This window comes from Entelurus aequoreus, linkage group LG23, assembly GCF_033978785.1.
Source record: "Entelurus aequoreus isolate RoL-2023_Sb linkage group LG23, RoL_Eaeq_v1.1, whole genome shotgun sequence".
Lineage (NCBI taxonomy): Eukaryota > Metazoa > Chordata > Actinopteri > Syngnathiformes > Syngnathidae > Entelurus > Entelurus aequoreus.
Genome location: NC_084753.1, coordinates 39,375,303 through 39,392,138, shown reverse-complemented (window position 1 = coordinate 39,392,138; position 16,836 = coordinate 39,375,303). Strand labels below are relative to the sequence as shown.

General features: G+C 40.9%; 1 protein-coding gene across 2 annotated transcripts in view; it reads left to right on the top strand.

Moving 5' to 3' along the window:
• The first annotated feature begins 1,055 nt into the window (after nucleotides 1-1,055).
• The window catches only part of LOC133640662 (zinc finger protein OZF-like), a 23,288-nt gene continuing 7,507 nt past the window's right edge, over nucleotides 1,056-16,836 (top strand). The window contains exons 1-2 of one of the 2 annotated variants that reach the window (XR_009824194.1): nucleotides 1,056-1,494; nucleotides 7,166-8,798. Coding sequence is in view for 1 of the 2 variants with exons in the window: in XM_062034210.1 (XP_061890194.1) it covers nucleotides 1,371-1,494; nucleotides 7,166-8,541 (1,500 nt within the window). In the remaining variant the exon portion in view is untranslated. Of the gene's footprint in view, nucleotides 1,495-7,165; nucleotides 9,948-16,836 lie in introns of those variants that run through there. The other variant, XM_062034210.1, reaches the window with a different exon arrangement.

Here is a 16,836-nt window from a genome sequence, read left to right as displayed (position 1 = left end):
CTACACTTTTCCTAACTAAGAGTTTCCCGCTTGTCTCCAACCCTTCCCCCATGCATTCCTGAGCTAAGACAAAAGGTGTGTGCCTCACCGACACTCTCCTGTAAACAGACGGCCTTTGTCTGTTGAGGCCTCCAATAAATACTCAAAAAAAAAAGGTATACTCTGAACATTTCTTATTAAATAGATAATTACATTGTAAAACAACAGACACTTTACTTTTGCTTGTCCTTATGTCCCTGCAAGATGATGTTTTGCAGGATGAATAAAGTGCATCGGTTGGGGACATCTCTGCGCTGCTAACACTTCTCCGCTCGGGATGGTTTCCTGCTGGCCCCACTGTGGACTGGGCTCTTGCTGTTGTGTTGGATCCACTATGGACTGGACTTTCACAATATTATGTCAGACCCACTCGACATCCATTGCTTTCGGTCTCCCCTAGAGGGGGGGGGTTACCCACATATGCGGTCCTCTCCAAGGTTTCTCATAGTCATTCACACCGACGTCCCACTTGGGTGAGTTTTCCTTGCCCTTATGTGGGCTCTGTACCGAGGATGTCGTTGTGGCTTGTGCAGCCCTTTGAGACACTTGTGATTTAGGGCTATATAAATAAACATTGATTGATTGATTGATTGATGTTACGTTTTTGACGCATGGCTGCAATGGTTGTGATCTCTCTGATGCAGAATTTTACACCAGCAAACCAGCAAAGCAGTAATTATAGTCTGCAAATTGTGTTGTTGTTGAATGATATTTATCTGATTTAAAGGCAAATACAGTTTATATACTTGTCTGTCTATCTGTGTTGGCCCTGCGATGAGATGGCGACTTGTCCAGGGTGTACCCCACCTTCCGCCCGAATGCAGCTGAGATAGGCTCCAGCACCCCCTGCGACCCCGGAAAGGGACACGCGGTAGCTCAATGGATGGATGGATCATTTGCTGCCGTGCTTTTTTTTGTAGACACCATGCAAACATACATTTAGAATGAATCGTTCATGACTTGCCCATCACAACGACTTATTGGCCCCGCCCCTAAGTGACGCATGCGTGGAGGATATGCGCTTTGCAGCAAAGTCCTCCTTTACTCCACACACGCTTCTAAGCCTCGGCACATCTCCTCACATCGCTACTAACTACACTTTATTCATCCTCCGTGTCAGGATAAACTCCACTCGTCTCAGTCAACTTTGGAGATTATTAGGCCCGTTTAGCTTGCTAGTTGTTTTAGCGCGCTAGTTAGCTCAGCGTGCTAGTTAGCTTAGCGTGCTAGTTAGCTTAGCTGGTTAGCTGCTAACAAAGAGACGCGGATTTGATCAACACATCGCTTAGTTAAGATCAAGTGTGAGTGTAAAGTGTTGTGATTGTGTGAAAATGTGCGAAAGAACGATAGCAGAGTACAAAGAGGAACTTTCTCGGGCAAAAGAAGAGAACAAAAGACTACGTCAACTACTGGAGGCTGTTTTCAAGAAACCTCAAGTTGTGTTACACAGAACAGGTTTGTTTACTTCTTACTCTCACATGTTTACTAACTTTATATTCCATCATTAACATGAACATGACGTGTTAGATTAATTTTGATTAATAGGTGTAGTCAGACACATGATTGTTATTGTGTTATTAATGTGATTATTAAACAGCAGTCATTTCCATTAGATAATGTTCAAATATAGGTGATTTGGCACACTTATATTTAAAATATATGTACTAGTATTGTATATGTGGATGGGGGCCCTGCTTTGGAAATAATGTGTACCCCTTTCAGAGATCACATTTAGTTCCACTTCAAACATTCACATGATCCACAATGAGATGAGATGGTATAACGTGAACAGTTGTGGAACTTTCTAACTCGGGGGGAAAAAACGGGATCTCGTTGGAAGCGCGATGTATGAGCAGACGCCGTTTGGGTATAACAAAATGGTGTCTGCCAATGTACTTTACAAGGTAGTTGTCAAACTTTTTTCACCAAGTACCACCATCATGAACAGCATTAAAATACAGTAGCATAGTAGGCCTTAGTTATTCATTAAAAACAAGGAAGACACGTTATGTAACAAGTTTATTTAATATTTTTAGTTACTGTAACATTACACACAGTTTGAACAGTAACACTGTGTTTGCATGTAGGAAAATAACACACTGTACTTAAATAATGAAATGATATTTGGCGTACCACTAGGTGATGCCCGCGTACCACTAGTGGTACACGTACAACAGTTTTTGAATCCCTGCACGATCGGTTCAGGAAGACATGATCAATGCACGCGTGCACAAAGACAACGTCACTTCCTTTTTACTTGTTTTACGTCAGTTATGTTCCTGCATGTTGTCACTACCATAGTTTTCTTTTTTGTCATCTTTATTTGAATAAGAATGTCACATAAAAGATGACATACTGATCATTTAAAAATTACAGAGCCCCTAAAGGGACATGGGTAAATTAAGGCCCGGCCGGGGGCCACATGCGGCCCGTTGAGCTTTTCAATCTGGCCCGCCGGACATTCCCAAATAATTGTTTTAGATCTTTAAGATGGAAAGTGTAGCTGCCATTATGATGTGCAGTCATGTTTTCTAATGACCGTAAGTCTTCAACTATACAAAGTATTTCCATGGTTGGAATCTGCGCTTATGGGTGATGTACTAGTTACTTTGGTAATCTAATTAGTTACTATGGTAATCTAATTAGTTACTATGGTCATCTAATTAGTTATTATCGTAATCTACGGCACAGCAGCTCAGACGAGGCACCAGGCAGTGTGGGCGGGATGACTTTCCACAGACACGGAAGGAGATTTTCACAACAAAGTTCTAAAGCTTAGTGATATATAGAATAGAATAGTAAGTACTTTATTAATCCCTGCGGGAAATTCAGCAAATATCAGATTGTAGGTGGGTTTATTTTGTACCCTTCACGTTCATATTTCACTGTTTGTTGCGTTTCACTTGATTGTAAAATATGTCGGTCGAAAGGGGGCGTGACGTTCATAGTTTGTCAATATTCAGTGTTTTATCGTTCATAGAAAAATGTAAAAATTCCATTACGTTTTTTAGGGCGGTCTGTCATAACGTTTTTAAGCATTCAATCAGATATTTTTGTGAGGTTTTGTATTAGTGTTCCTAAAAATAGATATACCGGCCCCCAGACACATTTTTTTCTCTAAATGTGGCCTCCGAGTCAAAATAATTGCCCAGGCCTGCCCTAAAGGGACATGGGTACAATTTTTTTTTAGATATGTATCTTCTGCGCACCAGATAGATTCTGGTGCACACTAGTTAGTTTCGAGGAAGCAACTTCCTCAGTTGACCTCTGACCTGGTCCACAGAGATGACTAATGTCTGCGTAGAGGTGGTGGTGGAGGTGGAGGGGGGTGTTGAGGGGAGAAGAAGAGAGGGTGACTGCGATGAGGAGTGGGGGGTGGGGAGGACACGTGCTGGTTGAAGAAGTTCTTCAACTCATTGGCCCTCTCTATTGTCCCCCCTACTGCTCTGGTCTTTGTCTTGTGGCCTGTGATGGTTTTCACACCTTCCCAGACCTCCCTCATGTTGTTCTGCTGCAGCTTCTTCCTGTAGCTGTCCTTAGCCTTCCTCACCTCCCGCTGTGCTGCTCTCATTGCCTCCCTGTCTCCACTCCTGAAGGCAGCTTTCTTCTTGTTGAGGACAGCTTTAACCTCCTGTGTTACCCAGGGTTTGTTATTAGGGTAGCACCGAACAGTCTTAGCAGGGCAGGTCACGTCTACGCAGAAGTTGAGGTAATCCGTAAGACAGTGAGTCAGACCATCAATGTCCTCACCATGTGGAAACTGTGTACCATTTGTCTGTCACACAATGACATCACACTAAGACATTCAGTGACAGTTTTCCAGTGTTTATCAGTGATTTTTCTTTAGTTTTTTAGAATTTTGGTACAGTAAAAACCAAAAAAGTGTTTGCTAGTGAAATTTTCTGAATCTTGTAGGTATATTCTTGCTATCGTTTACATTTTCAGAATGTATAATATTGTGTTTTAGAGAAATGCTTTGACATTTTGTTATTATTGTTAAAAATATATGGAATCAATTAGGGATGTCCGATAATGGCTTTTTGCCGATATCCAATATTCCGATATTGTCCAACTCTTTAATTACCGATACCGATATCAACCGATACCGATATCAACCGATATATGCAGTCGTGGAATTAACACATTATTATGCCTAATTTGGACAACCATGTATGGTGAAGATAAGGTACTTTTTAAAAATAATAATAAAATAAGATAACTAAATTAAAAACATTTTCTTGAATAAATAAGAAAGTAAAACAATATAAAAAAAGTTACATAGAAACTAGTAATTAATGAAAATGAGTAAAATTAACTGTTAAAGGTTAGTACTATTAGTGGAGCAGCAGCACGCACAATCATGTGTGCTTACGGACTGTATCCCTTGCAGACTGTATTGATATATATTGATATATAATGTAGGAACCAGAATATTGATAACAGAAATAAATGGGGGGAGGGAGGTTTTTTGGGTTGGTGCACTAATTGTAAGTGTATCTTGTGTTTTTTATGTTGATTTAATAATAAAAAAATAAAAAAAAACACGATACAGATAATAAAAAAAACGATACCGATAATTTCCGATATTAAATTTTAACGCATTTATCGGCCGATAATATCGGCAGTCCGATATTATCGGACATCCCTAGAATCAATTTTTGGCAGCAGCAAAGTGGTCATTTGGGTAGTTTTTAGCTCTAAAAATGGTATTTCAGTAGTTACTTGATTTATATATATATATATATATGTAATGCACATAAAGGTATTCTAGTAGAATATGCAGAGATAAGATGTGTCAATATTAAATTATTACTTGAAATACATTTTTGGCAGCAACAAAGTGGCCATTTGGGTAGATATTTGCTCTAAAAAGGGTATTTCAACAAGTAAACAGTACAGTAGGTACTTGATTTTGATATTAGTAATGCTCATAAGCAGGGGTCTCAGACATGCGGCCCGCGGGCCAATTGCGGCCCGCGAGACGTTATTTTGCGGCACCCGTCTTAATATGAAAGTTTAATGTTAGTGCGGCCCGCGAGCATACTTGCCAACTCCCGAATTTCAGTGCCCCTCCCGAAAACCTCCCAGGGCAACCATTCTCCCGATTTTCACCCGGACAACATTATTAAGAGCGTGCCGTGATGTCACTGCCTTTAGCGTCCTCTACAACCTGTCGTCGCGTCCGCTTTTTCACCATACAAACAGCGTGCCGGCCCAGTCACATAATATATGTGGCTTCTGCAGACCCACGTAAGTGACTGCAAGACGTACTTAATCAACAGCAATACAGGTCACACTGAGGGTGACCGTATAAACAACTTTATCACTGTTAAAAATATGCGCCACACTGTGAACCCACACCAAAAAAGAATGACAAACACATTTCGGGAGAACATCCGCACCGTAGCACAACATAAACACAACATAAACACAACAGAACAAATACCCACAATCCCTTGTAGCCCTAACTCTTCCGGGCTACAATATAGATAGAATAGTATAGAAAGTACTTTATTGATCCCTGGGGGAAATTCAGCACCACAGTTTGCTCGCAATAGACAATGATAATAATAATAATAAATAATTAAAGCTGCAAGCAGTGATTGACGGGACCGACTTTGACGGCACATAAAATCCAAACCGGAGCAGTAATTAAAACTCTTTCGTCAACTTTTAGTCAGAAGGGTTCAATCTCTCTCCTGTACTAGTTTGAAGACGACACGATAAATGCGCTCAGAGAAGCTAATGTTTGAAAAAAGGTATCCAGTTTTTACAAAACGTTTGTTTTGAAGGGGTAATTGCAAACTTCCTGTTGATTTTTGCTGGGGTTGTCAATATATGAAATGTAGGTCTAAGTGAGACCTACATAGAGGTTTTTGTTTCATGTCTCTAATACATTCCTACTGGAAGTTACAGGCAGTTGTGTCTGAATTTTCTTCCTAGGGGGCGCTAGAGCGCAATTTTGAGTTTTGGGGTTGGGTTTTTTATTAGATCGCAATTTTTGCCAGTCCTGATGTGTGTGTCCAGTTTGGTGAGTTTTGAAGCATGTTAAGAGGGTCAAATTACAGCTCAAAGAAGCAAAAGTGACTGTTTTTAGTAAACTTTTGTTCTGAAGAGGGAATTGCCAACTTCCTGTTGATTTTTGCTGAAGGATGTCAATGTATGAAATCTAGGTCTAATTCAGACCTACATAGAGGTTCTTGTTTCATGTCTCTACGACATTCCTACCGGAAGTTATAAGCAGTTTTGTCTCTGTTTTTTCCTACGGGGCGCTAGAGCGCAATTTTGAGTTTTGGGTTGTTTTTTTTTTTATTAGATGGCAATTTTCGCCAGTCCTGATGTGTGTGTCAAATATGGTGAGGTTTGAAGCATGTTAAGGGGGTCAAATTACAGCTCAAAGAGGCGGCCGGTATAATAATTATAAAACCTTACAATTTCAATAGGGTCCTCTGTCCCAAAGGGACATTGCAGTCCCTAATAATAAATAATATAATATATATAATATATTATATATAATATATGAATAATATAAATATATTCTACATTTAAGTGCAGTCAAGGAACATGTGCATTATACAGTCTGATGGCTGTCGGTATGAAGGACCAATTTTACACCCCCCCGCTACCACCAAATCACGCCCCAACCCCAGCCCCCCCCCCCACACACACACCTCAACCCTCCCCCCAGGGAGATGAGAGAGCGAACCGGGTTGAATTTTAAAACCAGTCTACTGAGGCAACAAGATTTCTTCAAGAAAGCAACCAAAAAGAGCGATGCAGCAGTCAAAGCTAGCTACATGGTGAGCAAGATGGTTGCTAGGGCGGGAAAGCCATTCAAAGAAGGTGAATTCATTAAAAAGTGCATGTTAGATATTTTTTAAGAAATATTTTTAAATAAATATTTTCTTGCGGCCCAGCCTCACCCAGTTTCTGCATCCAGTGGCCCCCAGGTAAATTGCGTTTGAGACCCCTGCTCATAAGGGTATTCTAGTAAAATATGCGTGTGTAAATATGCGATGTGTAACTATCAAAATATTACGTAAAGCAGAATCTAAAATGAAATCTGAATTGGTAAAATCTTATCTATTTCCATCCCAGCATGTGTTTGTCTTCTTGTGTCCTGCAGACGTCTGTGAAAAATATCGTCCACCTGAGCAGCAGGAGGGGTCCTCCAGTATGGAGCAGAAGAGGTCACAGCCCACCCACTTTAAAGATGAAGAAAAACAGCTGCTGTCCCCCCACTTCAAAGAGGAAGACAAGAGACACCTCATCAGTGTGAAGAGTGAAGATGATGAGGTCAAAGGCGAAAGTGAGGAGAAGAGAGAGGCGGAGCCTCCAAGCAGCAGCTCAACTCAACACATGACAACAGAAGCTGATGGAGACCACTGTGGAGGATCACAAGCAGACAAGCTCTTAGCTCCACTATCAGATAGTGAGGACACAACGTCACACTCTCCTGACACTGATGATGAACACTCTAAAGATGATAAGACATGTTCTCTCTGTGACAAAACTTTTAAAAACCATCGTAATCTGAAAAGACACATGAGTACACACACTGGAGAAAAACCTTTTTCATGTTCAATCTGCGGCAAAGATTTTACTCATAAGCATGGTTTGAAAATACACATGAGAAAACACACTGGAGAAAAACCTTTTTCCTGCTCAGAATGTGGTAAAAGTTTTGCAGTAAATCAAAGTTTAAAAGCACACATGAGAACACACACCGGAGAAAAACCGTTTTCCTGCTCAGAATGTGGTACAAGTTTTGCAGTAAGTCATAGTTTAAAAGCACACATGAGAACACACACTGGAGAAAAACCTTTTTCATGTTCAATCTGCGGTAAAGATTTTACTCATAGGCACAATGTGAAAAGACACATGAGAAAACACACTGGAGAAAAACCTTTTTCCTGCTCAAAATGTGGTAAAAGTTTTTCAGAAAGTCAAAGTTTAAAAGAACACATGAGAACACACACTGGAGAAAAAACTTTTTCGTGTTCAATCTGCGGTAAAGATTTTACTCACATGTCCTATTTCAAAAAACACATGAGAATACACAAGGGAGAAACCCCTTTTTCCTGCTCAGAATGTGGTACAAGTTTTGGACTAAGTCAAAGTTTAAAAGTACACATGAGAATACACACTGGAGAAAAACCTTTTTTGTGTTCAGTCTGCGGCAAAGATTTTACTCACAGTTCCTGTTTCAAAGCACACATGAGAATACACACCGGAGAAAAACCATTTTCCTGCTCAGAATGTGGTAAAGGTTTTGTAAAAAATGTAAGTTTAAAAGTACACATGAGAACACACACTGGTGAAAAACCATACTCCTGTTCAAGCTGCAACAAAAGCTTTCGTTACCTAAACACTCTTACAGTACACATGAGAACACACACAGGAGAGAAAGTGTTGAGTTGCAGTGTGTGTGGTGAAAGATTCTCTTCTAAGTACCAGTGTGAGAAACACAAGTGTGCTGGTGAGAACAGCAGCAGCAAATGAAGATGCAGGATTTGAAATCAACTTTCTAACATGAGCACATATAACATGTAGAGGCAGGGATTTCTTTCTCACTTGTCACCTGGGATAGTTGGTGTGGCTAAGTCTGTGGGCGGAGTGTGTGGGGCTGATTGCTGAATATATAACACCTGCACCTCTCTGTGAATTGTTTTGGCTTGTATGGAGAGAGTGTGAACCTGGGTGCCGTTACTTCTGTTGACCGCAAAGGGAATCGCAAAAGGACCACAAACCATCTGAATGTAATGTATTGTATTTTTACTCAAAGGGAACATAAATCCCCCTCAAAACAGCAGTAATGACTTCATGTTGCATCCTTGGACCCAGCGTGTCAGACAGAACCCTGCTTTCCACTCTCAGTGACTAATTACTTTCTGATAGTCACACAACATAACATGTGTGACATAATTGTTGTGTGTGTAACACAATCTTGTTAATATGATTCTAACATATTTAGAGTAAATACTTCAGATTAGTGTTTTTATTTCAGTCAAGTACATGAGTTAATATACACATTTGTGTACTTTAAAATGAACAGAACAATTTGACTGAAAAGGTGAGAATAAACAGTACATAAAATATGTTACATACAATAAACATTTTAAGTGTAGATATTCATAATTCACTTTTATACTTATTCATAATAGTGTTTTATATATGTATTTTGAAATAATGAAGGGTTACATATTTTATTTTCTAACTGTAGATGATTCCATAGATGAACTCCTTTATACCAGTGGTCCCCAACCACCGGACCGATTGGTACCGGGCCGCACAAGAAATAAATTAAAATTTTTATTTTTATTTTTTTATTAAATCAACATAAAAAACACAATATATACATTATATATCAATATAGATCAATACAGTCTGCAGGGATACAGTCCGTAAGCACACATGATTGTATTTATTTATGAAAAAAAACAATCTTTTTTTTTTTTTTTAATTTCCTCCCCACACCCCTGGTACGTGGGACAAATTTTCAAGCGTTGACCGGTCCGCAGCTACAAAAAGGTTGGGGACCACTCCTTTATATGATGTACATATTTGTTTTACATGTGTTCATACCTTTGCTTTTGAGTACACATAAATCCCTCTTAGTTCATATTTACTGGTTCACATCTGAAACATCTTCTGGACCACTTCTGGAAGCATATTATTATTTACTTTATACATCATTTAAGCAGTTGTCTTTTACACAATTTTAAAATGTGTGACTTTATGAATCATTTGTTGGGTCTCTATAATCCATTCTATTAATTGTCTTTATTACTCTCTTGTGTAATATGAATATTGTTGTGTGATTGTTTTATATGTATGTCCCCAGACCTTTATGCAATAAACAATGTATGCTTCAACTAAAGTTGGGTACAATAAATGTAGTTAATATTTGTGGGTATGTATTTTATTCTATTTATTATCGCAGTACATGTTTTAAATGTTTTCTTTTATATGACTTACATGTAGTTTCCAGCTTACTTCATCATCTAGACTAACTCAGCCTGGAGGATGTGTGTAATGTTGAGATGTATTGGAGATGACTTGGTTTGTTTGGATGTTGTCATCCTGTCAATTGTTCTATTTAAACATGTTGTCAGATCTCACGAGAGAAACAAGCAACCAGCTCTATTACTTCTTCTTCTTACTGGCAGTTTGCAGCCATGACTTGAAAGGTTCATACTGCCACCTACTGGACTGTAGAATGTAGTGTGGGCCATAGGACAGAAGGAGGAAATCCCGTTAAGAACCTGTGGAGGGCAGCAATACGCCTAAGATGTTCTACTAGTCTGCTGGAAATAGAAAGAAGAAGAAGAAGGAGGGGAAAGCAAGATGGCGTTTGATGGAGAAAGTCTAAACGTGGGCATTATAGTTCTGTATTTTTAATCAGTGCATACATGTGCACATATATGTCGTTTTATGTAGGCTACCTTTTATTTTGTTTCCCGAGTATCCTGGTTTTTGATTTTTGTAAATAAAAATAATCTTCAATCGCGCTGCTGGATCAGTTTGAATTACTGGATGGATAGCGGGAAAAGGAACAATATGTGACAAGGAAGGCTGTGCATGGTGCGAGTCAGACAAGATGCCAAGTGGAACAAACATTTGAACAAAGGGGTTATAGGAACAATGGTAAATGGGTTATACTTGTATAGCGCTTTTCTACCTTCAAGGTACTCAAAGGGCTTTGAAACTATTTCCACATTCACCCATTCACACACACATTCACACACTGATGGCGGGAGCTGCCATGCAAGGCAATAACCACGACTCATCAGGAGCAAGGGTGAAGTGTCTTGCCCAAGGACACAACGGACGTGATGAGGTTGGTAGTAGGTGGAGATCGAACCAGGAACCCTCAGGTTGCTGGCACGGCCACTCTCCCAACCGCGCCAATCCCTTTCAGTGTTTTATGCAACTGACTCTGACTTTGTCTTACCTCTCTATTTTTGGAGGTAAAACTCTGGAGCTTTTGAAGTGTATTTCTGGTCTTGTCATCGTCGTCCGGACAGAAGGGCGACACGGCAGTGCGGCTGGATGAAAAGAGACGTCGGAGACGCTTTACTGAAGCAAAAGTTGCTTTATTACCAGCGAGCGTCATTTACACAGGACTGCAGTTCCTGGGAGGAGGTCAGGTCAAATATGGAGGACTCCTCTCCCGGAGAAGCCAAACCATCATTTTATATATTCCTTCTTTCACTGTCTGGGTGTGCGCTAAAGCTAAACAGCACCACCTGACCACGAAAGGAGATGTTGGTGTGTAAGTGTCTGGAAAACAACTGCTTTAAGTCATAACTTAAAGGTTGGCGTTTGAGCTAGACAGGTAGTCTCCTTTCAAGGATATGGTTGTCACTTTTCCATTCCGAAGTCCCAATTAGGGCCTCTTTTTCTACGAGAAGTGATCCAATTCACCTGCGAATATCAAACTAAGGGACCTTATCTTATCATGTGCTCAAACTGAAATACCACTGTTTACTCAAACCTGATGGTTTGCTTTCTCCGAGATGAATATGAACATTCACCAAGTGTAGAACATGATATGAGTTGATTAATACACTTCATTTTACGTACTCAGGAGTTTGCACTTAAAGGCCTACTGAAAGCCACTACTACCGACCACGCAGTCTGATAGTTTATATATCAATGATGAAATCTTAACATTGCAACACATGCCAATACGGCCGGGTTAACTTATAAAGTGCAATTTTAAAATTCCCGCCACACTTCCGGTTGAAAAAGCCTTCGGAGGATGAGTATGCGCGTGACGTCAATCATTGAACCGGAAGTATTGAATACAATACAAAAAAAGCTCTGTTTTCATTTCATAATTCCACAGTATTCTGGACATCTGTGTTGGTGAATCTTTTGCAATTTGTTTAATGAACAATGGAGGCTGCAAAGAAGAACGTTGTAGGTGGGATCGGTGTATTAGCGGCTGGCTGTAGCAACACAACAAGGATTACTCACTTGGATAGCAGACGCGCTAGCCGATGCTAACCGGCCACCGCACGGATGATCGGGTGAAGTCCTTCGTCGCGCCGTTGATCGCTGGAACACAGGTGAGCACGGGTGTTGATGAGCTGGGCAGATGATGGCTGGCTGGCGTAGGTGGAGCGCTAATGTTTTTATCATAACTATGTGAGGTCCGGTTGCTAAGTTGCTAAGTCAGCCCTAGCATCGTTAGCAACAGCATTGTTAAGCTTTGCCAGGCTGAGATCTATTAACCGTGTAGTTACATGTCCATGGTTTAATAGTATTGTTGATCTTCTGTCTATCCTTCCAGTCAGGGATTTATTTATTTTGTTTGTATCTGCATTTGAGACAGATGCTATCACGTTAGCTCATGCTGATTAGCATGAGCTTCGTCGATGTATTGTCGTGGAGATAAAAGTCACTGTGAATGTCCATTTCGCGTTCTCGACTCTCATTTTCAAGAGGATATAGCATCCGAGGTGGTTTAAAATACAAATGCGTGATCCACAATAGAAAAGGGAGAGAGTGTGGAATCCAATGAGCCAGCTTGTACCTAAGTTACGGTCAGAGCGAAAACAAATATGTATTTCACTGCATTCTAGTCCGTCACTCTAACGTTCCTCGTCCACGAATCTTTCATCCTCGCTCAAATTAATGGGGTAATTGTCCGAATAGCTCTAGCTGCGTTGAAAACAATAGGAAAATATGAGGGACTGAACAACTGACAAAGTCACGCTACTTCCGGTAGGGGCAAGTTTTTTTTTTATCAGAGACCAAAAGTTGCGAACTTTATCGACGTTGTTCTATACTAAATCCTTTCAGCAAAAATATGGCAATATCGCAAAATGATCAAGTATGACACATAGAATGGATCTGCTATCCCCGTTTAAATAAAAAAAAATCATTTCAGTAGGCCTTTAACCTGCTCTCTTGAATATTCCCCCGGTGACTGTGTGAGTTTTAGTCCGTCCTCTGCGCTGGATGGACGCTTTTCTGCTTGCTCTCGCTTGCTCTCGCTTCTGCTTGCATTTTTTGCTACTATCTGCTGCTATTTTCTTACACAAAGAGCAACAGCTCTTGGATACTTACCAAACCAGTGGGACTATATTTTCTTTTAGATAACAGAGGCATTTTTCAATATTTTTACGACGTCCTCAACACTACGCGAGGAGGCCTACCATTCAAGATAAGCCTGAGCCCGAGCCTGTGCTACAGTGCTAAAGGTAATCAGCATAAGATGCCTCCTTTCTCTACGGAAGATTACCACAAACTGCTAAAGAAGATTTTACTGTTGGAAATAAAAATGAATCGGTTGGAAGTGAATTTAGAAGTGAATGGACAATGTGGCTACAACACCACTCTAGCACTCCTGTCGACTGAAAACACTGGACAGCACCATGCTACAACCCAGCTAACTAGCAACAATGAAGCTACGAAGAAACGGGAGGTCCCTGTAGAGGGTAATAAATCTACCAGTGAAAATCCTCCCTGGAACACACTTGGTGCAAAGCCAAAGAGAAGACCACCTCCCTGCGACAAGGGAGAATGGATATCTGGCAGGACCCAGCGCCCCGATATCTCTGATCTGACCGGCTGGCCTGCGCTACCATCTTCAGCCAGGCATACTGCGTCATCAACTCCACTGCCACGTAGGACACAGCAGCGGACAGCTGAGAAGAGGAGAACTACCAATAAACCTCCCCAGCAAGCAAGTGTCCAACTAAAGAACAGGTTTGCCCCACTGTTGATGGACAATGGATCCCCCTCTGATTGCCTGAATAACCCACCATCACCACGCAGAAGGGTAAGACCTGCTAACTTTACACCACAGAGAAAGCTAACGAGAGCTCCTGAAAATCTGATTGTGGGGGACTTTTCTGTAAAAGATATGAAAAGCAATAATAACACCAAAGTACTCTGCTTTCCGAAGGATATGGTATCTGACATGGAAAAAAGAATCCTGGAAATTGTCGCTGCACACCCAAATGTGAAAAATATCATCCTGCACATTGGTTTTAATGACATTGTAAAACAACAATCAAGAGAGCTGAAAGAGCACTTCAATAAACTCTTTGAAACAGTCAGCGCTGTGAATGCTGACGTTTTTATCAGTGGTCCTCTACCCCCAATCAGGAGAGGAGCTGAGAGATTCAGTAGACTTTACTCGCTGAATGAGTGGCTATCAAGTGCACTTCTTGCTCGTTCAATGCATTTTATTGACAATTTTAGCTTTTTCTGGGACCGCAGGCATCTTTTTAAGGCAGACGGACTTTGCCTGAATAAGATGGGAGTAAAGCTATTCATGAACAACATGTTTCACTTCCTGCATCTTGCATCTATCATCACTGCCAAGGACAAGAGACAAGAGGAGCCACCGAGGAAGGAAGACACAACACAGCCTATCAGGAACGTCGAAGGAGGACCGCCACTGCAAAAGGAGAACGTCGACCATGAGATACACCAGAGCAAAGAGGAGAGGTGTCTATCCTCCACTACCGCCCCTCCCTCCATTCTGAATGCATGTGAAGATCCCTCCCCCACATCCCCCAAGCCATCCACGTCTCCATCTTTCTCCCTCCCTCAAGTAGACCTTTCTCCCCCCTTCTCCCCCTTGGAGTTCCGGGAGCTACCCCCACTCACGCCCCACCCTACTCAGATTTTTACCCCCCTAGATCATCGCTCACCTCCACCACCCCCTCCACGAAGGCGTGCTCCACAACCCCCCAGCCATACTTCACCTTTCTCACGCCAACCCCTTACACGCCCTCAACGTCCACCTTCAGTAGTTCGTCCCAGCTCTGACGCTGCTCACTCCCCCTCCCCCTTACGGCAAACCCCGCCTCGCCCTGACAGCAGTCCTGAATATTTCTGATACAGAAAAGGGTTCAGCAGTAGACCACATTATCAGCTGGGCCCAAGGTTGCCTACATCAAATCATGGCACCTTCTACATCCCTGTTGTGACTACCAAGAGAGTAAACATTGGGAAACTTAGCCACCCTGCTAACCTAAACAATCTCATTCCTATTATCTCCAAATCAAAGCCAACATCGAAGCCTGTCAATAACACCATCAGGATGGGTCTGCTCAATGTCAGGTCTCTGAATAGCAAATCATTTTTAGTCAATGATTTTATTAGCACTTCTAAACTTGACTTTATGTTTTTAACTGAAACATGGCTGGAACAAAATAACAGTGCAAGCATTCTGATCGAGACAGCACCCCCCAACTATAACTTCATTGATATATGTAGATCGGGGAAAAGAGGTGGAGGGGTTGCTGCTATATTTAAAAACATGTTTCAGGGGAAACAGATGTCACTCGGTGAGTTTACATCATTTGAATACCTGTGTGCTGTGTTGAAATGCTCTCCCAAAATTCTCTTGTTAATTATCTACAGGCCACCTAAATATTCTGCAAATTTTTTTGATGATTTTACTGAACTATTGTCTAGCATCTCCACTGACTTTGACTGCCTGGTTATAACTGGTGATTTTAATTTTGATATTGACGATTTAAATGACAAGGGCGCAAAAGAACTTTTTACTATTTTAGACACATTTGAACTGTCTCAACATGTGAAAGAGGCTACACATTATAAGGGACACACCCTGGACCTGATTATCACAAAAGGTCTCAATGTTTCTGATGTTCTTGTGATTGATCCTTCATTGTCTGATCATTTCTGTGTTTTCTTTAATATTTCTGTAATTCCGGACACACAAACAGAATCAAAGAATGTCAAAAAGCGGTACATAAATGAACATGCTAATGTCCTCTTTAAAAACGCCATCTCCTCACTACCACCTCTAAACCCATGTCATGCTGATGATCTTGTAAGCAACTTTAATTCCAAAATTGTGAATATCATAGATATCATTGCACCTGTTACAGTTAAAACGATTTCTGGCAAGCAAAAGGCACCCTGGAGAAAATCTGCTGCTGTAACAGCCCAGAGAAGAGAGTGCAGGAAGGCTGAACGAATCTGGCGGAATACAAAACTTCATATTCACCATGACATCTATAAAGAGAGCCTCCAGGCCTACAATTTAGTCTTAAAAAGTGCTAGAGAAACATTCTTCTCCAATATCATAAACAGCAACACAAATAAGGCCAAAACCCTATTCACAATCGTTGACAGACTGACTAAACCCCCAACACAAATACCAGCCGAACTCCATTCCACGCAGAAATGCAATGACTTTGCATTCTTTTATACTGATAAAATTGAAGGCATCAGACGCACCATCAATATCTCAAGTAAAAAAGTTGGATCACCACCCCATTTAGGCAAAAGTAACACAGCAATGATGGCAAGCTTTAATGCCATAGACTCTAAAACTCTAGTGGAAACGGTGACAGCTCTAAAGTCATCCACCTGCTGCCTTGATGTTTTACCTACCAACTTCTTTAAGAATGTTTTTGACTGCCTATCAACAGACATCTTGCAAATAGTTAATAATTCTATTAAATCGGGCAATTTCCCGAAGGCTTTCAAAACTGCAGTCATTAAACCTCTTCTAAAAAAGCAGAGCCTAGATGCCTCTGTTATCAACAACTACAGACCAATTTCAAATCTACCATTCATAAGTAAAATAATTGAGAAAGTTGTCCTCCAACAACTAAATCACTTCTTGGCTTCTACTGGCTGCCACAACAACTTCCAGTCAGGATTTCGACCTCTTCATAGCACAGAGACGGCCCTTCTTAAAGTTATAAATGACATCCGTCTAAACACAGACTCTGGCAAAACTTCAGTATTAATGCTTTTGGACCTCAGTGCTGCATTTGACACTGTCGACCACTCAAT